We start from the raw sequence: 27,229 nt of genomic DNA, 5'->3' as shown, positions 1-27,229 counted from the left end.
GTTTCCTCTTGTATTCCCTCATATGCTCCTTAATCCCTCCCTACATTTGTTAGAATTTTCAAATATGACAAGTAGTATAAAGCTGGCCTGCGCTTGGTCAATCACAGTGAAGCGACAGTTTTACAAAATTAATGCCTCTTTGTTCTACTGGCATTGTGATTAAACAATGATGATTTTTTTCCGACAAATAACTCTCTTTAAGTCTATTTTTTTCTGAAATCGCGAAAAATGATTGAATGTCGTGAAATATGTTTTATTCATTTTCACCGTACGTAAATCAAGAAGCCCCAAAATTGGAAAAGAAAGAATGAGCTTTGTAGCATTGACTGTTAAGTATGATTCCATTCATTCGACATGCAGATTGTTCTCTTTAATTAAATGCAAAACGTGAAGAAGCGTTAAAAATTCGAGATTAAAGGATTAATTATATTTGCATAAAACGATCATCAAGTATATTGAACGAAAGGCCAATTAATTTTGATCGCATACGCTTCAGTAATTATGCCGTACTAAATTATCCACAAACTATAAATAATTATTCTCAATATCCACCTTAAGACTCTGTAGAAGGGTTAATTAAGGAATTAAAAACCCTAAATGACAGAGAGACCACAAGGTTGTGAGGTATTTTTGTGCTCAAAGTTGAAAACACGCGTTTTAAAACTGTTTAGTTTTTGGCGCCAATTATTGTGCGTTGTGTGACGCGTGTCACGCATCACCGCTTTCTATCTTTATGAAAGAGCCTTATAACTTGTCACGAATTACATTCGCTCATAATTTCCTGCATTAAGGAAGCATCTCTTGATCTGAACGCTATCATCTCCCAGATGTAATTGAAATTCTCCTTAAGAGTCAAGGGCTATACAGAGAAGGTGAGGTCTGACCGTATTTTTAAAAAACTTTTACTAACTTTCAATCGGGCGAATATCTGTAAGTTGTTGAAACTTTATACATAAACAAAGCGTTTATAGTGCATACGAATGGCGTAGTGTTGTAAGATGTTGGTGACTTTTTGATTGGATCCTACAGCTGAAACACGGCGATCAAAACTTTATTAAGTAATTAAACCTTTAGATCTTTATCACTGTCCACAGTCCAGCTGAGTTAACGTTTATCCGATTAATTATGAGTTTGCCTCTGGAAATTTGCCGTTGTCAAACGAACGAGAAATTGTTCGTATTAACACTTCTACGGAAATGGACTCGTCAATACCGTCCTTCGACAACCCAGTGACTAGATATCACACGCTTTTTTTACCAGCTCCGTAGGCAGTTCGTAATTTATTACCATTACATAAGCCAGCTAAAAATGGTTCTCCTTCGTGTCATAGACAGCTTCTTGGCAGAGATATACGCATGCGAGAAAGTTTTCACAAAGTTACTTCGTTAAGTATTGTGCTTAAATCGAGCAGATTTTGCTTTTAATTATTTATAAGAAAGTTATAAACTTGTGACATCTTTAATGTATGCAAATTTCCTATGTTTATGTTCTGCTCTGTTTCTCTCCATTTGCGCGCAGACATAATATCACAAATTATACTGTGTAAATTTAAACTATTTTCTTGAACCGCGTGAGGCATTTAAACTTTATCTTGTTATCTCTGCCATTTCAAAAACTTTAGCAAGGATTTGTAGGTAAAATCAGTCAGGTTCTTTTTTCAATAACCGCGAAATGTCAATCAAAAGCATTTCCAAATCGAAGTAGCTCCCAATCCCTAAACGGCCTTCCCAGGCGATCACCGGTGACGTCATGGGAGACGTAAGCGCTTGACATGAAAATGAAAAGTAGCGAGACGTAGAGGCCAAGGAACTAGTAGGCAAGAGTAGAACTTCAAACCATGGTTTACTTAGATAAAAATTCACCAAATATGTGGTAAAGGAACTCGAACCATTACTAGTAAGATATAAGATATTTTTACTGAAACACGATACCTGGGCTTTTTCAAACCTTTGGCCGGATTTGTTTTTTGTTTTTGTTTTTTTTCCCAATTCAGAAGCTAACCTTAAATCCTTCACACTACAATGGAAACAAACTCGAACGGCCCTCTGCTACCTGAGGAGCCTGGTGACGACGGCCAGGAGCCCATCGCCGGCCCACTGCTGCCTGAAGAACCTGGTGACGAAGAGCTGCCTTTGATGACTTTAAGTCCTGACCTGGATCAGCGCCAGCGAGCAAAGGCATTGAGCCAGCTGTCTCTCCAATCACTAGGTAGCGAAAACTATGACGCGGCAGATGCTGGGGATGATGACGAACCGGTAGGCATGGCAACAGTTTTTAAATAGCAAAATCCTCTCTCTCGTTTTGGTCTGTAATGTCCTTACTGACTTGGTTGGCTTAACGTTAATATGATGATTTGCTCTATAGGATAAATACGAAAACAAAGTGAAACCATTGAAACTGCACCAGGCCTCTTTGACCGGAGACGAGGCTGAAGTCAGACACATATTGAGTAGAGACTCTGGTAAGGAGTAAATATATCAAAGTAAATGTAGTTTTTACTTAATCATGAAACACGACAGGATTGAGGGTTTATTTTCATTCCCCAAGGATCACTTGTCGGTTCTTCTCCAGGGTTGAACAGGACAGGACGGGTGCATTTGACAAATATAAATCTTTAATTTATCAAGCTTTTTCTTGTAGCTTCGCGAACGTTGAAATACATCTAACCATATTCTCTCTCCTTTTACTTTTTTGAGATGTCTTCTTCGATTCGTTTGTTATGGTCGAGAAGCAGACCTGCCTTTTCTGCCTCGCTGCCTTTTAGTTTCATCATGGACCAGTTTCTGTCATAGATGTTAAAATGAAAATAACAGTAATCAATTACTATTAATATTTATTTTTATTACAATGTTTTCTGCACAGATGTGAATCTCGTGGACAAGTCAGGAAGAACTCCAATTCACAATGCCATATTAGGGCGTCACGTGAAAATCATGGAGATGCTCTTGGAGGCTGGGGCTGACACAACTCGTCTGGATGAGAGTCAAGACGCACCGCTTCAAACTGCGGTTCGATCTGGGGACGAGAACCTTGTTGGGGTAGATATCTGACTCAGTAACCTACATGTAAATGGAGCTTAAGGTGTCTTGATACAGGTTTCAGTTCTGGACCATACCAAGCATTTTTCAAACAGCTTTCTAACAGTTTTCCATTAATTAATTGGATCGATGCGAAAATTACACCAGTCAGTAGAAATGGATTGAAGTTTGGTATAACACAAGGCAACTGATATTTCCATGGAAACGATAAACAAAGAAATTGAAAATCGGTAACACATGAATTTTGCGCGAATCAAATGTGATATGAAAAAGCAAAACAAATGCCAACTCCTAAAACTATAGTGTATGGCAAGTAGAATATACAAGAATAAAAAAATAAATGTATGTTTGTTCTCAATGTAAATCGAAATTATACTTTTTGCATCACTACAGGAAATGGACCGACAGTTGAACACTATTTTTATGACATTGCTTCAAATAATACTAAAATAATGTGTCTTGAAGTTATGTTTTGAAACCATGAAAGTTTCGCTAGTTTTCATTTTTGCGATCTCAGGAACGAGACTTTTTCCTTAGGCCACTCCCATTATAATTTCGAGGTCTTGATTTCTATCATATGAAGTTGTAATTTTTCGTTATTCAGGTTTTTCTTCGACGTGCTTATAGTGACGTAGACATTAGAGGACACAGCTCGCGAACCGCCCTTCACATCGCTGCCGATATGGACAAAGTATCCATCTGTAAATTACTGGTTAGTAACTATGTGTCATTCTCCTGCTGATAACAACACGTCCTGGTTGTAAACCGAAAGCGCTTACCTTAATGGCCCCTTCATATACGATAGCTTATTTACTCTTGAATCCTTACCAATTGTACGCTCGAAGATGCTCACAACATGGAAGAAATAGTAATTGCTACCTTGACCTCAAAACCTCCCATGAAATCCTTGTATTATCCCAAGTTGCCGTCCGTATAAGTCCCATGCAGAGGATTTCTTATTACCTCCACCCACCTAGCAACCCTTAAAATTTGATTTATACCTATGATACTGAAAAAACTGTTACTTTTCAGCTTTTCAAAAACTCTTTACAAGCACCTACACCGCGGATGTAACCCCACTCTAACCCCTTAATTATAAAGCCACCCCAACCCCTTACGACTCAGTTAGGGTTATTTGGGCTTTATGGTATCATCTTCACCACTCTACCCTCCTAAAAATCTGGGATGATGAACCAGACCCCATTCTAGAACTCCGGATGAAGTTGTTCAAGGTTATCTGCACGTATCGGCCAGGTAATACTTTTTGTATAACCATTAGCCAAATGACTTTGGATGTGTGCTTTTGTCTTAGATGGAGCACGGAGCCTCTCCAGACTGCCGTGATAACGAAAAAATGACGCCACTGACACGTGCTGTTGAAAAAGGATCCAAGAACACGGCGACTTTTCTCTTTGATGATGGTCAGCGGCTTTTACTGTTGTTTGCGATCGATAGACTTGGTGGCTCGCTTATTGACTGACTGCATGCCTGAACGACTGAACGACTGAACGACTGAACGACTGACCGTCCGACCCACTGACCCACTGCCGACAGACTGCCTGACTGACTGACTGACTGACCGACGCAATGACCGAATGACCGACCGACTGACTGAACGTCTGACTGATTGACCCACCTACCGTTCGACCGACCGACTGACCGACCGACTGACCGACCGACTGACCGAACGACCGAATGACCGACTGAGCGACTGAATGACTGACTCACTGACTCAATGACTTATTGACTGACCAGCTGACTGACTGACTGACTGACTGACTGACCGACTGACGACTGAATTACTGGCTCACTGACTAACTGAATGACCGACCGACCGAACGCCTGACTCTCTAGCTTTGAGTAAACACCCTTTGACAAGAATGATAAATATCCGATTTTTCAATCGCCAAGTATATAATGCAACATCGATCTCTGCATAAGAATAACTGAGACCGACACGACTGTGTCCGATGACAATGTATTATTCTTTTTGACAGCTAAGGCAAGGAAGAAAGACATGAAGAAAATACTTTGCAATGTGGATTCTGAGAAAAGCACTCTGCTTCACTTGGCGGTTGAAAGTGGAAACTCTGAGGTTAATAACCGTTTCAAGACAATTTTAAATGATTTTCTTACGACACATAATCTTCTCTAATTAGGCTTGGTGATTTCAATCGTTTTGATTTCAGGTTGTACAACTTTGTCTGGAAAATGGCGCTATCATTCGACAGCCAAAGGTAACCAGTATTACTAAAAAAATAAGTTCTTTTAACATTTCCCCGTTAGTTACATTTTACGAAAAATTGTACTTTTATGCAGCAAACGTTATATTTATTTGACTAGCTTTACTGAACAACAAACTGACCGATACGACCAAACCCCCATCCACCCACCCACCCACCCACCCACTGACAGACTGACTGACTGGATGAATGAATCAATGAATCAATGAATGAATGACTGTTAGCTTGTTGGGTAGTTGATGGGTAGGTAGGTAGGTCGGCTGGTCGGTTGCTTGGTTGATTGACCAACAAACTGAGCAATACCTCAGCCGACTTCCTGAATGACTGATAGATTTATTCAATCATGCATTTCTCTATTTTTGATGGATTTAGGGTAGTCATGGAATTACTGCATTCCACGAGGCGTGCGCTCAAGGATCTCTGGACATAGTTCAACTCTTCACGTCTAAAGATCCCTCCATTTGTCGAATTACTTTGATTGACAGCCAAGGTTTGACTCCCCTGCACATGGCTGCGCGCAACAACCACTCAGACGTTGTAGAATATCTTTTAGAACAGGTAAATGAAAATGTTCACGGTGTCGCGAGCGACCTAAAACTATGATGGTTCATAAGTGCCAACCAGAACAATTAACTTTTTAATAGTTTTAAAAATAAGATCGTGACCTTTTTGACGCCTTTTTCGTGAATTCTTCCGCACTTGATGGGGTAGAGACCGACACTCCATAATGGCTGTGCTCAGTCTTGTTGCACTGCGTTGCTTTGCTTTCGTTTGGTTTGGTTTGGTTTGGTTGTGTAGCGTTTTGTTCTGTTCTTTGAATTCGCACTATATTGGGGCATCACTCCAGAGAGTACAAGTCGGGTTGCTTGTATTTTGGTTTGTTGTGTTTGGTTGTGTCTTGTTGTGCTGTGTTTTGTTGTGTTGTGTGGTGTCTTGTTCTGTTTCGCTTAATTTTGTTAAAAAGCTCTATATTCTTAAAACTAAATTGGTTTTGTATAATGTTAAAGCTAAATTGGTTAAGTATAATGTTAAAACTAAATTGGTTTTGTATAATGTTTAGGGTGCTTCAGTTGACCCCCGTGACAAACTCTGCCGCACCCCTCTCTTCTTAGCAGCCGCGGAAGGTGGGACAGGGTCTGTTCAAGCGCTGATAACAGCTGGTGCTGACGTCACGGTGAAGGATGTAGATTTGCAATCTTGCGTGAGAGTGGCCGTGGGACACACAGCTACTCTGGAAGTATTACTACAGGTATTAATAATATTTTAATAATGTAATGATATTATTTAACCAAAGAGGGAGAAACTTCCGTAACAGACCTGGTTAAGCCTTGATGTTGCCTGAAATTTAATAAAAACCCCACCCGGGTAGTCACAAATTCTCTAGACGGCTCGATCTATTTCTCAATTCCCAAAAACGGAAGACGTCAGAAACACAATGTACCTATTATTTTGAGGTAAGTTTTAATTCAACACTTTTGTAAAATTTTACCAAGAATATTTTTCTTCTCAGGATCGCACGGCTTTCCGGTTGATAACTGAAAAGGACATCACAGGGTTTGCCCCAGTCCACTACGCGGCAAAACATGGCCATCTTCAGGTAAGAACGATCTAAAATAATAAGCCGTTTCCGAGTTGGCTTTTGCCTCTGAATCAAAACGAGTCTTCGTGCAAAAAACCATTCATTTGAAAATGTGTTCCGCCTAGTGGTTCATTTTCATGCAAATCAAACCCATTTTCATACGAAAGGTTTTGCACAAGGACTCCTTTTGAAATAGAGGAAAATGGCCAATTGAATTCGGGATTTTAGAAATTTTAGATTTTTGACATTGCTGATGCTTAAGACATCGCCTTGAAAAACTGTCCCAATTTAAATCATTTCAAGGTTGTTTTCCACCATCAAAAAGACATTAAAAAGAATCTTGGATATTATAGGTTACTAGAAATACTGTCACCGTAATCATTAAGAACCAAATACATATCATTACCATTGTCTTGTATTAATGCTTGGTATTTTATCATGTTTTGTATCCGACAGGACATCTTAATGTTCATGGATCGAAATAAAGCAGCTACTACTGTGACGTCATATGGACTGGACACAGCACTCCACGCCGCCGCCAGGTAAAAAAGAATTAACTGCACAGATTTAGAATGCCCAGTCCGCTCTGCACTGCGCTTTCTTCTACAATACAATAAAAACCTGCTTCAGTCAAACACCTTTGTTACAAACGTGTGTTAGTTTTCCTCGCATGAAAGCTCAGTATTTTCTTCTAAAGCTTACGGAGGGGAGAAAAAAGAGAGTAGGAAACGAAAATCCAAGTTAGCGAAAACCGGGAGACACGAGAATGTAATCACGTCATTACAAAGTAACGAAGGGGGCGCAAACATGAATCGTGAAATTTACATCCCTCCCCCATACCCAATCCCCATCACCGTCCTTAGCTTGTCACTCTCTCCATATAAAAACTTAATTCATTAAGGTTACAGTATACCTTCGGGTCGGCAATTTTCTTCAAATTTGGATTTTTGGGTCAAAATAGAGGTCGAAGAATAATCTCTAATTTCTGAAAAAAAATTTTGAAAAAGGCTAAACATTGGCGGAGAAATGGCGGTTTTACGTTTTCACCGGAAGTAAAAGTTTACCTCTTGATTGACAGCCCTATGGCGCGTATGCAATCAACCGAGACGATTTTCGCGGGAATTACCTATATGGATGTCACGAATTGACTACTCAGCTGATCAGCACTGTTGTTCTGACTACCCAGCATTTTTGATATTAGGCGTGTCTCTATTAAGTTATAAGTAAACATAGACCACGTTTAAACCATGGACCGGTTCGAAAAAGCGAAAACAGCGAAGAACGAATGAAAATACATCAATGAGTGAAGAAGCGAAAGTTCGCCACGCGGATGAAGCTATAGTTATCGTATAAGGCGGGCAAATATTCGTGGTGAGAGAAAAGAAAGGTTCTGTAAAAATTTCGGAACTTGACAGCAATAACAGGGATGCTGACAGAGACTCTTCTGATGAGTCCGATATCGACGAATCGTCGGACTCATTGAGACCATTTGAAATATTATCCATGCACAGTTGTTTACACACAGTAGCTCTCCGCGCTGTCTTTTGTTTGTTTCCTTCGCTCAGCCACTCTAGCGTTCGTATCCTTTTTAGTCTTCCCCATTTTGCCAGACCAGCTTCAAGAAATACCGAGCTACAGAAAAGTTATCTCTCTACCTTCGGTTCCTTGAGCGCATTGCGAAACACAAGAGTTTTTTAGAGATTCGCGCGTAAATTTCACCAGGAGGTTAACGGTAGTAAACTTTCCCTGCACTGATTGGCTTAGTTACCTGAGAACCCAGTTGAAGGCGTTTGTGGGCGGAGTTTGTTCGCAAAGCAGAAAATATTTCTTAGCGCTGTTTTCTCGAATAAATTTTTTCACTTGAAGCAGACACTTTAAAGAGTTATAACTCAAAGGAAATTTGTTCAATTGCTCTTAAATTTGGACAGTGGCTAGTTTAACATATAAACTACAAAAGCGTGTCTGGGAATTGTTAATTTCGAAATACTTTTTCTTCGAGAGCGATTTTTGTACGATCACTCCACATTTTTTTAATCCTATTTCGAAAATGTTCTGTAACTTTTTACTGCAATCGAATATGCCAAAACGCAGACACGTTTTTTAAGCGCTTTGGGCCCTGAAACCGAGGAAAAAATTAAATTGGCGAAAAACGAAATTCGCTTTGACTTGTAGCTTTCGAAAGGTGATTCGGGCGCTCGCATTTAGTGGTCGTGAAAAATTCGACAATTCATTTTCTTTCAAAATTCTTGGTATAGTTTGATAGCCAGCTCCATAAGCTTTAATTTGATATAGGGGTTTAGTTATCTACAGCTTAAACTGCACGCACTACATCGCTTGCGCGCGAGACACCCCTGAAGGTATACTGTAACCTTAAGGCCGGTAGGGGGAACACGTATTATTCAATTGTTGTGAACACATCGCTTATTCCAGTTCCTGATCAGAGCCTGTTCTTGCGCACACTAGCGAATACATGGCTTTTATCCTTCAAAATGTACTAATTGTGTTGTGGGCACCTTAAAACCATGGATTTAAGACCACAAAACACACCGTTTTTACACCATAATTTGCTTTTCCTATCTTAGATATGGCTGGCACGAAGTAGTTGGAGCGCTGCTGACCGATCGTAACATTCGTTCCATTAACCTCAAAGACTGTCAAGGAAAGACAGCTCTACACTTCGCATGCGTAGAAGGGCACGACCGAGTGGTTGAACTTTTGCTTAATCTTGGTGCCACTGTGGAAAAGTAGGCTTACAGAAATATTAAGGACTGCAGTTATTTAAGATATTTAAAATTTGTGTGCCACTGGGCTCTAGTACCCTTGCTCTCCCAAAAGATGAAATGAGACGAAATTACTTTCATAAACAACTTCTCAAACTTGTTGATAATTCCAATTAAAGGAGCTCAGTCATGGTATTTTGAGTTATCTTGGCCAAGTAAAGAATTAATTTTAAATTAAAGAAAACCGGAAAATGATAGTTTGCTAAGATAGAAAAACACTATAGAGATAATACTATACCGTAAAGTAACAAGGACGGATAAGGATGGAGAAGATTAACGCGGATTACAAACGACGAACTTGAAAAATTTACGCTTAACTTTTCAAGATTCGCACACCGTGACGAAGCTCCTTTAAGTTTCAAGTATCGTGCGTGTTTTTTTTCTTTTTCTTTTTTTTTTTTTTTTTTTTTTTTCATTATCAGTATATCTGGTACCTTCACTTCACTTCACTTAGCTTCTTTGTGCCTCGTGGCACATAAGGCCTCATATATCTGGTACCTTAGGGTTGCATAATCAATGGGGCATGCAATGTGAGAATTGCATACAAGCAATGCCATCAAGTAAAAATTACAATGAGGTACCTTTCCAGCGCGTTTGCTGCCATAATATTCATAATTTTTTTTCAATTGTTTCTTCATTTCGCTTCTTCAAAATGGGGATGACTAACCGACCAATCCACCCCCCCCCCCCCTCCACCTCCCTAAATCCACCCTGAAAGACTTGTATTTGATGTTAAGGTATGAGGTGAATGTTTCAGTCTTTAGTCCAGGCAAAAATAAAACAAGCTATAATATTTTTGGTGTCAGGGATCATAACGACAGAACAGCCCTCCACATTGCAGCTATAAGAGGATCCAAGAGATGCGTGCAATATATTCTACAACATCACCCTAAGTGCATTAACCTCTTTGACAAAAATCAGGTCAGTAAATCTTTCTTTTGTTACTACTGTTGCATTTTTTGTTTATGTTAAAAGAAATCCGAAACGCGCATCTAAACCACAACGCTTGGACTCCCACCCCCCCCCCTCCCCTACTTTATTTCAACCCTACTCTTAACTATTCTCGTGATACGTGAATTAAGAAGCGAGCCGGGGGCCTTTATTTTATTTTGTTTCGCTTCGTTTTGTTTTGCTTCTGTGTGTGTTGTTATTTTTCGTCCAATACATTATTTCAACTTCTTGTCGTCTTTTCTCCTCTCGCCCAGAACACCGCTCTACATTTAGCCGCCATCCATGATTCTCCTGAAGTTGTATCGTGCTTGCTGTCTTATCCGGAACAGGAGATCCTCTTGAACAATAAGAATCATAATGTTTTGGACGCTGCATTGAATTCTGACAGGAAAAGCGTGTCACTTGCTATAGCCAGTCACGAGAGGTTAGTTAAAGAAAATCACTCATTCGATTCAAGCATCCAGTGTTCTGCGCGTGACAAATCACGTGCGCTACACGTGATCAACACAAGTCTGTCTGTAATTAGTTTCTTGAACTGTGAATCCGCATGGGAATTATGTATAGTTTTTGCCTAATCGCTCGTTTTGCATAATTTGCCGCCAAGGGACATTCATTCTCTTTTGACCAAACTGCACTTGTCAGCTCCATATAGGAGGACCTCCCGCGTATAGGGGCCCTTAGATGCGGATCTTTAGATGTCCTTCTGGGTGGTTCCACTGCATTGAAGGGTTGGAAGGACTGACCCCTTATTATTCTTTGCTATAGTTTAAAGTACCCATAATGTCAAAAATGTTTTTCGCTCATCTAATTCTACATTTCACCTAATGAACTTCTGCGAAAAAATTTTTTGATTTGGATAAAACGCAATTTTTTTAAAAGTTTCTAAAGACGTTCAAATTTGCAGCCATTTTGGTCCACCATTCGCACCAGTCTTCCTCGGTTTGAAGTGAGTCGTGACGTAGGTTCAGGAACACGTGATTTGGGTCATGACTTATCTGACTTGAAAACAAGTGAAAATTTTGCTTCAGAGTTGTCTACATTTAGTTGAAAATGCCGGAAAGGTGCGTTGCCGCTCTTTGTAACAACGTTAATGATCCAGAAAACAACATCAGTCTTCATCGTAGGTTCCTGAACCTACGTCACAGGCATAAGTCTCGTGGCCATTTTGAGCACGTTATTCTTGTGATCAGCGGCAGGGGTCGACCGCTAGAAAATAGAATTTTGAACTTTGTAAAGATTCGTAAAAAAAATTGCGTTTTATCCAAATCGAGAAATTTTCTCGCAGAAGCTCATTAGGTGAAATCGAGAATTAGATGAGCGAAAAAAAAAGTTTTGACATTATGGGCACTTTAATTCCTGCTACAGACCATCAACCGTTACAAAGTATAGTTGGATCCCGCTAATTCGAACTGCATTATTGCGAACTCAAAACTATTTCTCTTGAATTTGCCCTCCAGTCGTTTACTATCAGCTATTTTGAACGATTTTTCACTCCCCTGAGAGTTCAAAATAGTGGGATTCACTAAACTCTGTAGGAGTAAGGACTGCTATATAAAAAAATATAAAGATACATTATTTGAGTCTTTCTTGTCTTTATACAGATGGCGTGAAGTGCTGACGTCGTCAGCTCCAGGGCACATGGCAACCATGCAAAAGCTTGTGATAAGGATGCCGGAAGTCGCTACAGTAAGGAGACGTACTGTGTTCTTGCATCTTCATGAAAAGACTTAGTCATTGTCTGAATTCCAGTGATTAGAGTTTAGAGTTTTCTCTCATCAGTAGAAATCAACTGAACTGTGCCTGTTTTTCGCCTTTCTAGCGATTTATGGATCAGTGTGTTACAAAAGATGGAAACCCCGACAGTGAAGATTACAAAGTAAGTTATATGTTCAAACACCATGAAGCGTCTAATAACCAAATTAAAAGTGAACTAATTTCTCCTACAAAATCAATATATTTTCAAGTAAACAGACGATGAGAATAAAGAAGACCATCAAAAAGGGGAAATCATTTGTGTGCTACCAAATTCTAAGAACTAACATTAAACGACGTGTAGTGAACATAGGTGCCGAGAGTGTTTTAAGCTTGTAACATCCTGGAAACAGCACTCCTCTGTGTTACATACGAGCCACTGCGCTCCGCTGTCGACTCGTTGCTACGACTTCGCCGCTCACTTGTGTGATTCAGATTCAAGCGGGAGATTTAAGCCCGCTCGTTGGCTAAGTTTGTATATGTAGAAACGATGCTGATACCAAGGAGTCATGAATGGCAATATTTATTCTATGAGCTTAGATACTTGAACGTGCTTTGTACAGTACGGTATGCCTATTTGTATAGTAGTATAGTTAACCAAATATCTTTGAAATTTTGGCTTCTATTACCTATGCTCGTTGGAATCACGAGTAGCGCAGTTAATTCATTCTGTGAGACAAACATGAAGCTTGGAAATTCAATATAGTACTTCGAGCTCTGGCCGAGATCATCACGTTGTGTTCTTGGCGAGGACACTTCATTCTCACAGTGTCTCTCTCCACCCAGAAGTATGGGTACCTGTGAATTTAATGCTGTAGATTTTTACCTTTTGTTGCTTCTTTAACCAGATAACATACGATTTCACGATGATTCAAGGAGCTCAGAAGCCTGACGAAGACCCTTTGATTTTACTTAAGGTAGGAACATACAAAAATGCGTTTTTTCTTACTATAGTCGAACCTCTCCATGACGACAACCCTTGGGACAGAGGAAAGTGGGCATTAAGTGGCAGTTATGGGGAAGTAGGAGCGTAATATGACATCTGCCTTCTTCGGGTTTGCAACATTTTTATTTTTAGAAAATGCTCATTGTGACATGAAAATCGTAACACAATTAAATCATATCAATAAAAACAAAAATAGAGCCCAACGAAGCGCGGAACGGATCACGCTTCTTAACCTTTTACAATGCGAACTTTGGGTTTTGTATACACCGTTCGTCAGTCATTGATTAACTGTCTGTGGTCAAGAAGTTATTTTGGGAGTTGAAACGCACTTTAGAGGCCGTTGCCATTGTGGAGAGGTCAGTGAGCGTTGTAGAGAGGTTAAAACAAGAGTAAATGTATGGACCGTCTGTAAGAACAGAAAAAAAGACGCCGTTGGAGTGAGGTGGCCGTTAATGGAGGTTCGACTATGTTTTATAGTAAAGTGATAATTATCGTAAATGATTCTATCTGCTCTTTATCCCAGACAATGATAAAGCATCGTCGCATTAACTGTTTGACTCATCCAGTTTGTTTCGCTGCCATGAACAAAAAATGGTAAGATCATTATTAATGATTATTTCATTCAGCGGGATCTTTAAAGAGGATCTTGTAACACTAGAGACACTATTTTTTAGTTATTCAATCCGAAAAAAAGTTAGCCTTTCATTTAGACTGTATGTATATTCTTTCACCAATAACATAGACTGAGACCCCGATAAGTGGCATCCCTCACCCTTATAACATCAACGTGACAAAGTTCTATGTGCTAAAGAATGCTTGTGAACTCTTCCCAATGCCTTCCGATTCTTCAACGAAGGTTTAGCGAAAACAGCATTCGTTCCTCACTGTTATGTTTCGATTAATTTTCTGTTTGTGTTCGTCTTGTGTTTTCTTCTTGAGTGTATGACACGTGTTCAAATTGCTCCATGTCCTTCCCTTCCTCAGGAAGACTTTTGGATGGAAATCATTGACAATCAACCTGGTTGGTTATCTACTCTTTGTCTTTCCGCTGACCGGTCTTGCTGTGTACTCGCGGGCTAATGAGAGGCTTCTTTGTGGTGTGAATGAAACTATACCAAGAAAGGTGACAATATTTGTTGTCTTTTCTTGTTTTTTTGTTGTTGGGTTTTTTTTTCTTTTTGTTTTTTTTTTTTTCCGTAGGAAATTTAAAGTTGTACATTTACATTTTCCATGGTTTTCCATGAAAAAAAATTAAAGTAACCCTGGAGACACAGTAGCAGGAGCCAGCAGCAATCGTTGCCTTGCATACGGTGGTTGCGCCCGCAGTACGAGCGGCAGTCAAAACCGAGCTGTCCTACCGAAACGATACGATAATAGTCTTTTTCTTTGAGGCTAACCAATAAAGACAATACTAAAGTTGCTTTGGTCTCTTCTAAAACTTACCTGGAGGGTTCAGGGTTTAATTTTACGAGGAACAAGATATTTTGTTCAAAATAACACAACTATTTTTCTAGCTGCCTGGCGACACTCGACCAACGACGAGCGAGTTGCCGAACGCGGGCGACCCATTTTTGGCACCAAATTGTAATCTTGGAGACACAAAATATTTAATATTTTCCACTTTTTACAGTCTGTTTCGAAACTAAAGATTCATTTTCGTGAATATTCAATGACATCTTCATTGAGAACAGTTGCCTGACCTCAATGTCTTTCTTGTTAATAAGGAGGAAACGGCATGCATTTGACAAAACAGTTTTCCCGCCTACTGATTCCTGATTGGCCAATTCAAATTTCAGGCGAACTAGCCGTATGCAATGTGAAGCATTCAGGAAATATTTTACTCAGGTGCTCTGTTTCTCAGCAGATATTGATTGACAAAGGTATGACGATTTTTTATTATTTTTCACATTGTGTACAGGAATACATTGAGACTGATGTCCCGTGTCAGTTGAATCGTCTGGTAAGGCACCACCTGGTATAACTTCTTGTGACGTAAATGTTTGTGCAGTTTAGCCCCACACCTCCTCCAGTAATAACCGTTCAGCGAGCCGTCATATCTGAGTTAACCGTTGTTTGACGTACACCTTGATTACATTAGACACCGGCAGACATGTACCATACAAACTATTTGCATATCTTATAATAAACAGAGAAGAGGTTCCGTACAAAATATAGAACTTGATCATTTGACCTTTGGAATGCAGTGTGGATCTTTGCACAATGATCTTGTTCTTTAACAGCAAATTAAAATTGTGACGATAGAAATAAAGGCCACTGAAGCTGTCGTTTAACTATAATCGTACCTTAACTAACCGTAGTATCGACTTCGCTTCGTTTCCATGCCAAACGGCAAACTAAAAGTTCAACCATCTAGATCAGATCGCCATCTTGGATTTTGCCTTCGAGAACATCCTGGGTACGAGGTTGTTTCTAGAAGTCAGGTGGTGTTAAAAGGCCAGGTAATGAGTGACTGCGGTCAAATGCAAAGAAATCAACGACACACGGCATCGAAGTCTCCCAAGAGTTTGAGGCGAAAGTGTGCAAGACTTTTACGTTATGAAAAAAGAAACAGGAGAAACGAACGATGTCATAAATCAAATTACGAAAGCAATTTACTGACTTTCGGCTTGAAACCAGACTTGAAAACGGGGGATTTCGAGAATTTGCGGCCGTATCGCGAGAGGACGTTTTGGCGGGAACGACAGCGGGCGACGCGCGTGTGGTACATTACACCGCTGTGGAGACGGTAATGGTAACTTAATAGTTGTATTAAAGAATACGGAATTCTTGACATTGTTGTTTCAATTGTTATTGCTGCTACTGTTTTTGTTTATTGCGATAAATATGTTTTTTGCAGGAATCTCAGATTATTCAATTTGCAGTCGGGGTTATCACGTTGTCTCACATGATAAAGCAAATCGTTCAGTTCAGACAACAGGTTGGTTTCGACCTCGATCCGTGCGTCTTATTCCGATCCTCCTGTCTTCATTATTTGCATCTTTTACTTAATTTGTTTTTTGGTTTACTTTTTTGCCATTTATAAATATATTTATAAAATATCAATGTATATAGCGCCGTAGCTAGTAACAAGCAAACTGAGGCACTTGCCTCAGTCATTTTTTTTTGTGATCCCAGTGTTGTGTTTAATACATGTAGTCATCATAAAACCCTAAGTACCTACGAAGGGAATTTAACCATAGATATTACCTCAGTCTTCCTCAAGAACACAACACAATGTTCTCGGCCAGGGCTCGAACCCGTACCGCTGAATCCGGAGACGAGCGCACTAACCATGAGGCCAACGCGCCTCCCAGCATGTCACTTCTTTATTTCTGTTGTAGGGATTGAAATACCTTCGTTCGTTGACGAATTATCTGGAGTGGGCTGCTTATGGCATGACACTCTTTTACGTTGTACCGCCCTGTGACTGTAAGCTGGGATTCAAACAGGAATTCGGAGCCGTAGCCTTGTTTATCGCATGGATGAACCTAATTCTGTTCCTCAGAAGGTAATGGGCCATTTGTTGTAATAGACCCCGCGGGTACTCCCTAAAATGGTTTATACGGAGAGGTTTAATTTTGCCCGAAAAGGGTACGTTCCTTTTCAGGCTTGAGGTATATAAAAGGGTAGGGATTTCACAAGTTGAGGTATATGAAAAGGTAGGGAAATCTGTCATTAAGTCATTTTTAAAGGGCCTATAATTAAAATATTCTCAACAGACGCACCTTATGGCTGTATTATTTCATTTATTAGCCACAACATAAAAATTGCAAAAAGGTTCCCTTCTTGGCGATTTGTTCCTAATATGGACCAGTTATGAAAGTATATGGAAGGGACACCTTTTTAATTAAAGGTGTGCGAAAGGGGTTACCATTTTCTGTCAAAATGGTATACAAAAGGTAAGAGGGCGGAGCGTCCCCTTGTAGAACTTTGTAGAGGTAATAGACCATTTTCGTATTCTCGGTGTTGGGCTGGAACTAGCTTGCAAATGAGGCTAATGCGTGGATTCGTTTCAAATGCAAATGACATTTCAAAATCTCTTTTTAAGGATATTCCCCCGCATGAGCCTCCATTACAAGCTTGTTCCAGTTCAATACCGAGGATACGAATCAGTACGCGGCCTTTTAAGAGCGCATGAACTAGGAGAGTCAAAGAGACGTTGCCCTCGAAGGCTATATTTGTCTCTAATATTAGAAACATTGAGAAACTTGTGTTACAGAATTTTTCACGGTCTGTTGAACAAGGTGCCAAGAAATCCTCTTTAAAGTTCCAGACGAGCTCCTTGTATGACTGTACTCATTGCTATTGAAAACAGCCGTTTTATCAGTTTTCATGTCTTTTATCACAGGTTTTCCTCGTATGGTCAATATATAATTATGCTTACAACGATGTTTGGCACTCTTTTCAAGGTGCGTAATTTCAATTGTTTCCACTTTTTAATGAAGTTGGGAGCAAATTATATTTTGTTTTCTCTCCTGTTTGTGTACAATGCCGCAAAAAACTGAACAAATTAAAGTATCAAATGTTTTTTTCAGGTCCTCCTGTTGTTTTTCTTGTTCGTCATGGCATTCAGCACAACGTTTTTTCTGCTCTTAGATGATGAAACGGTGAGATGCTGTAATCATTATCATATTGGTTCAATACTGATCTTAAGTACATCCATGTTTTCTCGTTGATATTAATATTATATCAAAAGCGTAACCAGAACCGAGAACATTACATTTTCATGTGATAGATGGGAGTCTCCGTAACTACAGAGGTTTACTTCTTGTTTTGGTTAAACGTTAAAACTGCGGTCCTCCCAAGCTGGAAGCAGAAAGTCAGAAACTCTGAATAACGAAAACAAAGCGGTTTCCAATCTGTCAATGAATCCACTTCACTTACGTAAAGTTGTTTTACACTCTCACTCGCTGACGTTTTCTATGGCAGGTTTTCAAAAAAAAATTATAATGTTTCATGTAACGTTTACAATCATTTAAGCCTTTTTACTTAGGTTACAGTTGCTTGTTAACGGTTAACATCACCTACCTGGGTATATAAAACTGTCAAATACGCGTCATTTTAAAGACGCCGTGTTACCACACATCTCTTCGGTTTGGCCAAAAACCTGCACGCACGCGTACAACGTTAAACACAATTGTTATCATTTTTAGGAGACCTACTCAACTTTTCCGTATTCCATGATGACCATATTTGTGATGACCCTCGGTGAACTCAACTACGCCGACACCTTTATGCCGTGGGATAATCTGGAATACGCTACGCTGACAAATATCCTGTTCTTTTTGTTTGTGCTGGGAATGCCCATTATTCTTATGAACATGCTGGTGAGTAGCATTCCTAGATGATGATCTCAAACTTCGAGTCTAGGGAGGACAAAATTCGTTGATTGTGCCCATTTTAACCCTTTCAGCTCTAAATTACCGAGGCGGGAGTCAAATTTAATTGATAGACCCCCTGTGGCCCAGTATGATATACCATTTGAAAGTTATTGAGCTGTGTGTTCCAAAATCGCATCAAAAACTACCATGGAAGTGATAATTTTACAAACTATGGTTTAAAAAGAAAGAACGAAAAAGTCCAAAAAAGTCAAAATCTTCATGTATATTAGATATACCTCTAAACTGTACGCTATAAAACGCAAATGGCTATTATTATTTACATACTTAAAATTTAAAAACGTTCTCTGGTTAAAATAGTTTAAAATTATGAGCTTTCTATTGCCAGTCTGCCAATCTTGATTGCAGATTGCAGACTGGGAATCGAAAGCTCGTAATTTTAATTTTAACCAGAGAACGTTTTTAAATTTTAAATACGTCTTATCCTGGTTAGTCGTCCATTTTTAAATTATTTTTTACTTCCAAATTAAAACAGCAGAAGCTACGCCACTAGAGGTCAAATATCGCTAGAAATACGACGTTCACTTTCATATTCACTCATGAACATTTATTTCATAGAAAACAATTTCACTTCAGTCTAATTGTTTTATTTCATTTTCAGGTCGGTCTCGCAGTAGGAGATATTGACAAGATTCAAGTCAATGCGTTGATTGATCGCTATGTCATGCAGGTAGAACAACCCGCACTACAACACGATTCTTCAGAATACCCGGAGCAATTAATAATCACTTATAATGATAATTTCTTACTTAATAATTTATAATGATGATTTCTTTCTTAATAATTTACCGATTGGATGCCGAATGGCGAACAGTGTAAACAGCTTCTCTAAGATGATCAATAATCTTACTTTTGTCAGGGACATTAGCTTTGCGAATATATACTGCAGAAGATGTATCGACTTCCCAGTGGTATACGTTTATTACTCACATAATGGCAATAATTAGGTAAATTATTATTAGCTGCAAATTTTTATTTTAAACTAGATTATAGATCTCACATTGTAAATTTTTTAATTCTTATTTTGTAATTATTCTTTGTTTATTTACACACGACCCCAAAAGCTGCAAGCTTAATTACTTATCGTGTTTAAATAAAGGTTTATACTTACTTACTTACTTACTTACTTACTTACTTACTTACTTACTTACTTACTTACTTACTTACTTGAAACAGTGAGTTTTGTTTCCCCGAGACCCTCAATGCTTCGCGCGGGACCAGTCATTAAGTATCTTGTTATACCTCCCAACTGAAAAAAGGAAAAAAATGTTTGCTTGACGTCGGCTGGCTCACAAATTTTGCCGCGGCTTCAAGATGAACGACCTGATCACTAGGCTCGATTTCCGCCGCTTTCTCGAGTGCGGTCTACGTTCCTCGAGGAGCGCGGACTCCTTTCCCGAACAGCGGCTGGTAATCGAGCCTACCTGATCACGGCGGAGTCGAAAGTTCAAGTTGTTTTTTTTCTAAGGAGTTAGTCAGGTTTATTCGCCCTTTAGCAAGGCAGGGAGTTTTGACCCATGACATGTGACACACTCTACAACAATCGGAAAACGTATTTGAATTTGGAGGTATAACAAATTTATTTTAATCATAGACAAATCTAATTTTAACAAATAAGTACAGATAGTATGTTGAATAATGGCTCTTTATTTTCTCTCTTTTCACCTTTCAGGTCGAGATGGTTTTAGATATGGAGGAAACAGTCCCTGAATCTTTTGCTAAGAGAGCAAATGTTACAAAACACGTGGAATATCCAAACAGGGATGCATCCAAGGTATTTTAATTCACCTTTATTCAAGTTCTTATTTAACTTCTTTAATACACCTCTTCATGTTCGCAATTAGTTGGTCACCCCTTAATAAAAATAGGACGGTCCACTGACTTAGATTTGGAGATGTTCGCTCCTGATCTGTGACTGAACTTCTAGCTAGAGGCGAGGGCTCTCTCCACTGCGCCATCCTTACTCCCCTGCTCTTCTGGTGTCCTAAGCATGCATGTATAGTAGTTTTGAACCGTTCGCTTAGCTGTATCATCCTTGATCCCAAAACGTTACGATCCATTTTGACCAGGATATCACCTTCTGCAAACATAAGCTATTTGCGCTGGCCACTAAAGAGAAAATGTTAGTCTTATGATGTTATTTTTTATATCAGCTCTATGAGCAGCTTTTAGGCTTTAGTCGACCAACAGAAGAAGAAGAGGAAGATTATTCAACCCCAGAGCTCCCTCCTGAATTTCAGCCGCTCCTGGACAGAATGGAAGAGCAGGAGAACAGGTACGAGTGTGTGCTATGCACCGTGAAGAACTCATGAGGGAGATGTGTACGTTATTGATTTATTTTAGGCCAGTGAGACTTGAGACCCCGGGGGGATACTCTACAACGTCTTATCGGGGAGGCTCCGCTTTGAGGTCCAACCCCTTACCCTTTTGTATAGCAATTACAAAGAAAAGGTACTCCTTTCTCATACCTTTAATTTAGAAAAAGCACCCATTTGCCCCCCCCCCCCCCCCACATACTTTCATAACTGGCCCGTATCGTGAATAAATTGCCAAAAACGGAAATCTTTTTGTCATTTTCATGTAGTGCCTAATAAATGAAATGAGACAGCCGTGCGATGCGTCTATTCGAAATATTTTAATTAAAGGCCCTTTAGAATAACTAATTGACAGATTTCCCTACCCTTTCATATACCTCAACTTGTGAAATCTCTACCCATTTATGAACCTGAGGCCTGAAAAATGTACCCCTTTCGGACGGGAGCCTCCCCGTATAGGCCATTATAGGGAGTATCCCCCGGGGACTTGAGACTGCCGTTGATCAGTCGTTTTTCACGTAATGTAACAGACGTCTTTTTCAACTAGTATGGTTTATTGAAAAAGTAATGGTGAAACTCCAATCAGTGTCCTGTCTTTTCGAGTCCAAAAAATTTGATGACGCTTCACAGGATTACAAAATCCTTGAGCATTTCGTCTGAATACGTTGGTCAAAAAGCTATTATTAAAATTCCATTGCCGCGGCTTGCAATTGGACGTTCGAGACTTACACAACTGAGCAAAAGCTGTGAAAATAAAACCTCACACATTCTCGTCCCCAGAGTCCTTTATGTGTCTCTTAGTCGGTAGGGCCTTGTCACGAGACAGAGCGCTTCGTTTCTCGTGCCAAGACCCCACCGGCTAAGAGACGCGGAATGGGCCACGGAGACGAGAATGAACTCAATTCCAATATGCGCATATACTTCTTGAATTTAACTACAACCTTATTATTTCTGATAAACGAGTATTAAAAAATCTTGGGAGACAGCTAGATTAAAGTTACACAGAACAACTTAAAACTATTCGAGAAGAGAAGACTGACATATATCTGGACGGGAAAAATGGTTGGCAATAGGGCTTAGGTGAATAAAAGATAGATTTAAATAAAACCTAACAGTAGCAGGCTAAATAATAACCTTTTTTGCGGTTCACCTTGCAGAATCAAAGGAATATATGAGCTGTTGGGAGAACAAGCAAAACTTCTCCAAACGATTAGTCAACAGAAACAAGCTGAGGAGGAGACTCGACAGGCACCAACTAAAATCTTAGGAAAAATGTCAAGTAAACTGATCCCCAGTTTCAAGTTTTAGACTGTTCAAGATCAGAGTCTCCTTTTAAACTTCATGGAGAGTTTTTCAATCGAGTATTATCCCATAGTTTTTGTCCTTTCATTTTGTGAATGCACAACTTTTTTCCCAGACCTTTGCCCTTTTACCAATTTCTAAGTTAAAAGCCTCGTATGCACCATCTAGGCTAGCTAGCAAGCTTAAAGGATGTTTTCATAAGACTTTGTTGCTAAGAAACCCCTACCCTAACCCCTAAGGTGATATATATCGTTACAGCGATAAGCCGAAGATCGAAAGAAGCTGATCTTTCTTGAATTAAACAGTACAGATCTTCAGCTGAACAGTTTTAGATTTCTGATCCAAGCCACCACTGTGTGGTAGAATGGGGTTTCTCCGTGCACTTGTGCTGCGGGTTGATAACGTTATAAAAACCAAAATTATCTTCGTTCGTTACTGCACCAGACCCCGGATTCCATTGACAGCGGTTTAGTCCGCTCCAGTATGAGTCCGTGTGCATATGCTGGTTATCTCTTTGAACCAGCATTCCCGTGCAATTGGAGCAGCTTATTCCACGGACTGATATGAACTCGTATCTCCTGCATTGGTCTTGATTGACAAATGTGAGAATATCTGTGTCTAGAAGAGACGCGCGTGCGTAGTCAGTGAAATTGAGGCCTGATGGGAAGTCGCATGTCACGCGCCAGTGCGTCGAGTTGTCCCGGATGTTAACCATAGTTTGGTTAGACAATCGAAAGTTGCTCCAGTTAAAATTTCTCTCGTTTTGGGTAAAGTTGTAATAAAATGGTTGATTCCGATAAAGTGCCTTGTTTGCCAGAGAGAACGATTCAATCAGAGTCCAGGCTTTTCCAGCTTCAGAATCAAAGTCACAATAAGTCTGAATAGTGTCATTAAGGCCATAAACACCCGAGAGAGATCCTGGTTTCAACTTTATGTAAGCTTGGCACGAGCTTACTTCTGGGTGAAATATCTCGCATCGCTTTCCCTGGTAGTGATTTGGGCATGCGCAGGCGTACCGTTCTCTGACGTCATCACATTTTTCCATGCATGTGCCGCCATGAAGGCAAGGTTTTGATTTACAGCAACCATTTAAACAGCTGTGAGCTCCCTAGAAATGATCATAGCATAATTGCCAAAATCAGGATAAAATATCGAGGATAAGGATGAGCCCTACATTTCCCTATTATAGGCTCATTGGAGTGCTACCGTATTTTCACCCCATTTCAGGTGTGACTCAGAAGGTATTGCTGGTTTTTAGTGTCACTCAATTCAAAATAGATCAAAATAAAAATCAAAACCGGTCAATTGATAAAGTCCAGAATCTGGGAAATGAAAGAAGGTAAATATGCAAAGCCTCTCGCCAAAATTCTGGTCACAGCAATTTTTCTTATGCGAGATATGCGGAGAAATTTTTTACCCAAATTTATAGAGATTTGTATGGAGACGCCATGCTGGTGCCCATCCGTATGGGCACCAACATAGCGGCCGGAAACCAACAGAAACATCCGTCAATGAGTTTTGCTACAAAAGCGTGAATTTATCCCTCGAGGAACTCTAAAACATTAAAATAATACTTTTTCTAAGACATGAACTGTTCAGATAGCCAAGTTCCCCGAAATAAGTCACTTTTTTAACCATCATGACAACTCTCTAGGCCGTCATGTAAATGCCGCGTCACGCAAAAGCTAAGAAATTCAAGCGTAGTGTATTACAAAACCAAGAACTCATTCGGAGCGAAAATTTGCATGAATGTTAGTTTTCAGCTGCTCTTATACATCATTAAAGTAAAATCTCAGGAAGATCAATAGTTTTGTAGTTCGAATTTTGGTGACGTCATATGAAAACCAGCTGTTGCTTATTTTACAGGTATTTATTCACATTTTATCGAATCCATAGTATTTTCTTTTTTACCTAACATATTTTAGACCAGCATGATACCTAAATAGCAAAACACTAAAATCATAAGGTTTGGGGTAACACGTACTTAACTGAACCTCTTGAAGGGAATTTTCCTCTTTCCATCCCCACGAGGCAGGACAAATGACATAAGTAAATCGACGTTTATGTGAGACATGGTCATGGAGGTATGTCAACTCACCTTAAGAACTGACTGTTGCATGCTGAATATAAGAGTTCCTTGTCTATTAACCAGGTCTTCGGCCGCGCCATGCTGGTTCGTATCCAACAGTTCACACGTATTTTGTGTTACTTGAAATGTCACGCAATCACAATCTTTCGCGCAGTGACGGAAACACACCCAAGGGTCGGAGTCATTTACAGAGTGAATTGTGTGTTTCTCTATGGCGATATTCTTGGTGAACATGTTGTGGACGTAGAGAAGTGGTGTTACAATGCTATCCTTCATCGTGATTGACAGAACAAAAGTCACGCAAGCGAACCAGAAAGCCGGCGAGTTCACAGGCATCGTGCACTGAAAACAGTCAGTAAGCTGCTATAATTAACCCTCATAAACATATACTGAGCACGTAAAAGACGCAGATAAAAATATTTTTAAGTTAGTTGACCTTCTTCTACGTTTAAAAACGGTTAGTATACTGAAACAGTTTAAGAAATCATAGAAAACTCGAAATTGTCTCCAGCTAGCAAAAATGACGCATAAACGTGTATATTGAAGTTAACTTTTGATCTCAATTCAGGCTTTATTTCTACTCTATGTAGTTCGTTTCCTACGGGTTGGTTAACTTCTAATTAATCCCTACTTAATATATGCTATTTAGAAAAATCCGTAACTAACCCGAAGAGAGTGAACCACTATAGTTGAAATCAAAAATGAACGGAGATCAAAAATTAACTACAATATGTAAGTAAGCAAACTTAGTCAAGAAGCCCGCTACAAGCTAGAGGGAGACCCATTTCATACCAAAATTTCCTGAATAAGGTTGCAGTCACAGAGACGTTAAGCGTTTTGGAAATCTGGTCAAAATCAGTCTCCGGTGTTCCTAGACATTTACATATATATAAGATCGTTTACCAACGCAACAGCTAGAATTCTCAACTGATTTACTGACACTTTGTAAGATTTTTCTGCGTGCAAATGCCAATTTTTGAAGAGCTTGTCGAATTTCTAGGTCTGTAAATAAAATAACCTACCTTTCAGTAGCAATGGCTTATGTATATTGGTCAAAGTAAGCTCACATGGGATGTTAAAGGGCGATTTTTTTTTCACGATAATGAAGACGGCAGATGTTTATTTTACAATATTATCAGTCAACGTTCTGATTGTAATAAATTGCTGCCAAACTTGAATTTTTTATTGTCTTAATTACAAAAAGCTCAAGCTATTCTATCAGTCGCTTTCCGGCCTTTTTCTTAGAAGAAAGGGTAATTATAAATGCATTGTAAGTGTTAATTGTGGGTTGGACAAACTGAAAAAACTAGATCTTTATTTCTGACGAGAATCGATGTTAAACGACATTCGTTTTCCAGTGCTCATTCCAACATAATTTAATTTGTGAAACGAATCAAAAATGGGATTTTAATAAACAAAATGTCAAAATTAGCTCCTTTTAATATTGCTTTATTTTTTGTCACTGACTTTCTAAAGGGAAATTGAAAACACCTTGTGAACAAAATTGATTTCAACGGCTGGGTGACTTCAATCAGCCCAAAACCATATAAGGTTCAGGAAAACAGAATCACCATAGCAACACAACCCCGAGATCATTCTCGTCATTGTTATATGCACTTTTAGAAGCCAAGTCTCTTCGGAATATATTTTTATCTATTTTCGAATAACGCAGAATTCGTTGCAATGATGATTGTCTCGGAATTTCACGATTTAGAAATTCGACTCTTGCTTTCATTTCGCGGTTCAATGCCTTAATAGTGGTCAAAAAACGTTAATAAACGAGGTTTAGTTTGTCGGTTTTCTATGCTTAATGCATCAACCGCTGATTTTAACCCGTCGTTTTAAAAATGTAAGGAATGAGGTGCATCAAACAACCACACATTTTCGGCCTTTTTGACGAATTTTTTAAGCCCGTGTTGTTACCACTCTCTCGTCCGCAAAAGTTTCATTTTTCGGGGGCACCGGAGAGTCCGCTGAGCGATGTGAGTGCAGTTTCAGGGCTACGTAGCTACGACTTTGCATCTGCAATCACCTCGCCTATCGGATTTCTATAACAAACGTTTTAACATCTATAGAGGAGAAAGTTGTTGCTATTAGCCTGTCAGGAACGAGTTTGCTATTCAGAGAAAGACCACTGACTCAAATTTTGTTCTTTTTTAGAAAATAAAAGAAGCTGCTCGATTGTTTGTAAATTTCAAATCCTCAAAAGTGCGCTCGCTGTGATTTAGTAGAAGCTTGTTGTATGCATCAAATTCGAAAAGTTTTTCACACATGCACATCACACACATGGTTCTTTCGTGGTGTTATTATAAATGCCTGCAATTTCCAAAGTTTGTAAATTCTGCACGCAATGACGATGCTGCTTATTAACGAATCAGATTATTAGACAAAAGAAGCAGGCAATATCTCAAAATCAACTTGACAAGAGGTGGGCAAATATCAACCCTTTGGTCAATCAGTGCTGCTTAAATATTTTAGAATGCGCCGATCGAGTTTTTCTAGTAACGACACATTTCAGATAAGTTATTGGCTGAAAATAGACCACAAAAAAGACGATACTTGCCAACGGTAGAAGACCCCTACTAAACGTTATCTACGTAATTCTATAACTAGCGCTTTTAACTCACCCCTTATTTTCTCAGCTTTGAAGACGTGGTAACTGTAAATCCCGCTTCAAGAGTTGGCAAATTTACAACAACGACAAGCTACCTCCGATAAAATTGGCGCGCTCTCGCTTACAATAAAAAGAGCAAACTTGCTTGAAACATAATAAGTATAAAATCGAGTCTCTTCTGAACATGAACGGTTATATCTTCTGTGTAGGGTGGAAAATAA

General features: G+C 39.4%; 2 protein-coding genes across 3 annotated transcripts; one reads left to right on the top strand and one right to left on the bottom strand.

Moving 5' to 3' along the window:
- Positions 1-750: 750 nt before the first annotated feature.
- LOC145468250 (transient receptor potential cation channel subfamily A member 1-like) lies at positions 751-22,317 on the top strand. 2 transcript variants are annotated; one of them, XM_081451926.1, is made up of 30 exons: positions 751-872; positions 1,994-2,255; positions 2,365-2,461; positions 2,863-3,038; positions 3,643-3,750; positions 4,351-4,459; positions 5,036-5,133; positions 5,228-5,275; positions 5,654-5,839; positions 6,342-6,530; positions 6,792-6,878; positions 7,317-7,402; positions 9,443-9,604; positions 10,447-10,561; positions 10,846-11,015; positions 12,193-12,277; positions 12,411-12,467; positions 13,192-13,260; positions 13,813-13,883; positions 14,274-14,412; positions 15,208-15,249; positions 16,147-16,227; positions 16,631-16,797; positions 17,638-17,698; positions 17,825-17,896; positions 18,443-18,616; positions 19,290-19,358; positions 20,361-20,462; positions 20,842-20,963; positions 22,161-22,317. In XM_081451926.1, exons 2-30 carry the CDS (start codon positions 2,022-2,024, stop codon positions 22,309-22,311), a joined length of 3,327 nt encoding a protein of 1,108 aa, XP_081308052.1. In that variant the 5' UTR covers positions 751-872; positions 1,994-2,021; the 3' UTR covers positions 22,312-22,317. The 2 variants fall into 2 exon arrangements, with proteins under 2 accessions (XP_081308052.1, XP_081308051.1); XM_081451925.1 differs by lacking the exon at positions 751-872 and having other exon boundaries at positions 880-2,255.
- Positions 22,318-22,628: 311 nt separating this feature from the next.
- On the bottom strand, positions 22,629-27,229 carry LOC145468286 (uncharacterized). Its single transcript, XM_081451976.1, has 3 exons — positions 27,022-27,229; positions 24,404-24,736; positions 22,629-23,413 (listed from the first exon to the last, which is right to left on the bottom strand). Exons 2-3 carry the CDS (start codon positions 24,728-24,730, stop codon positions 22,634-22,636), a joined length of 1,107 nt encoding a protein of 368 aa, XP_081308102.1. The 5' UTR covers positions 24,731-24,736; positions 27,022-27,229; the 3' UTR covers positions 22,629-22,633.

Source organism: Orbicella franksi, chromosome 14, assembly GCF_964199315.1.
Source record: "Orbicella franksi chromosome 14, jaOrbFran1.1, whole genome shotgun sequence".
Taxonomy (NCBI): domain Eukaryota; kingdom Metazoa; phylum Cnidaria; class Anthozoa; order Scleractinia; family Merulinidae; genus Orbicella; species Orbicella franksi.
Note: the sequence above shows the minus strand (reverse complement) of the source record. Positions and strands in the feature narration are given on the sequence as shown.

Excerpts from the sequence above, each read along its gene's own strand:
- LOC145468250 (XM_081451926.1), top strand. The coding sequence starts at position 2,022 with ATGGAAACAAACTCGAACGGCCCTCTGCTACCTGAGGAGCCTGGTGAC. Across the intron at positions 17,897-18,442 it reads TGCTCTTAGATGATGAAACG|GAGACCTACTCAACTTTTCC; the intron begins GTGAGATGCTGT and ends TATCATTTTTAG. Across the intron at positions 20,463-20,841 it reads CAAACAGGGATGCATCCAAG|CTCTATGAGCAGCTTTTAGG; the intron begins GTATTTTAATTC and ends TTTTTATATCAG.
- LOC145468286 (XM_081451976.1), bottom strand. The coding sequence starts at position 24,730 with ATGCCTGTGAACTCGCCGGCTTTCTGGTTCGCTTGCGTGACTTTTGTT. Across the intron at positions 23,414-24,403 it reads TGCAACAGTCAGTTCTTAAG|GGAGCTCACAGCTGTTTAAA; the intron begins GTGAGTTGACAT and ends GATCATTTCTAG.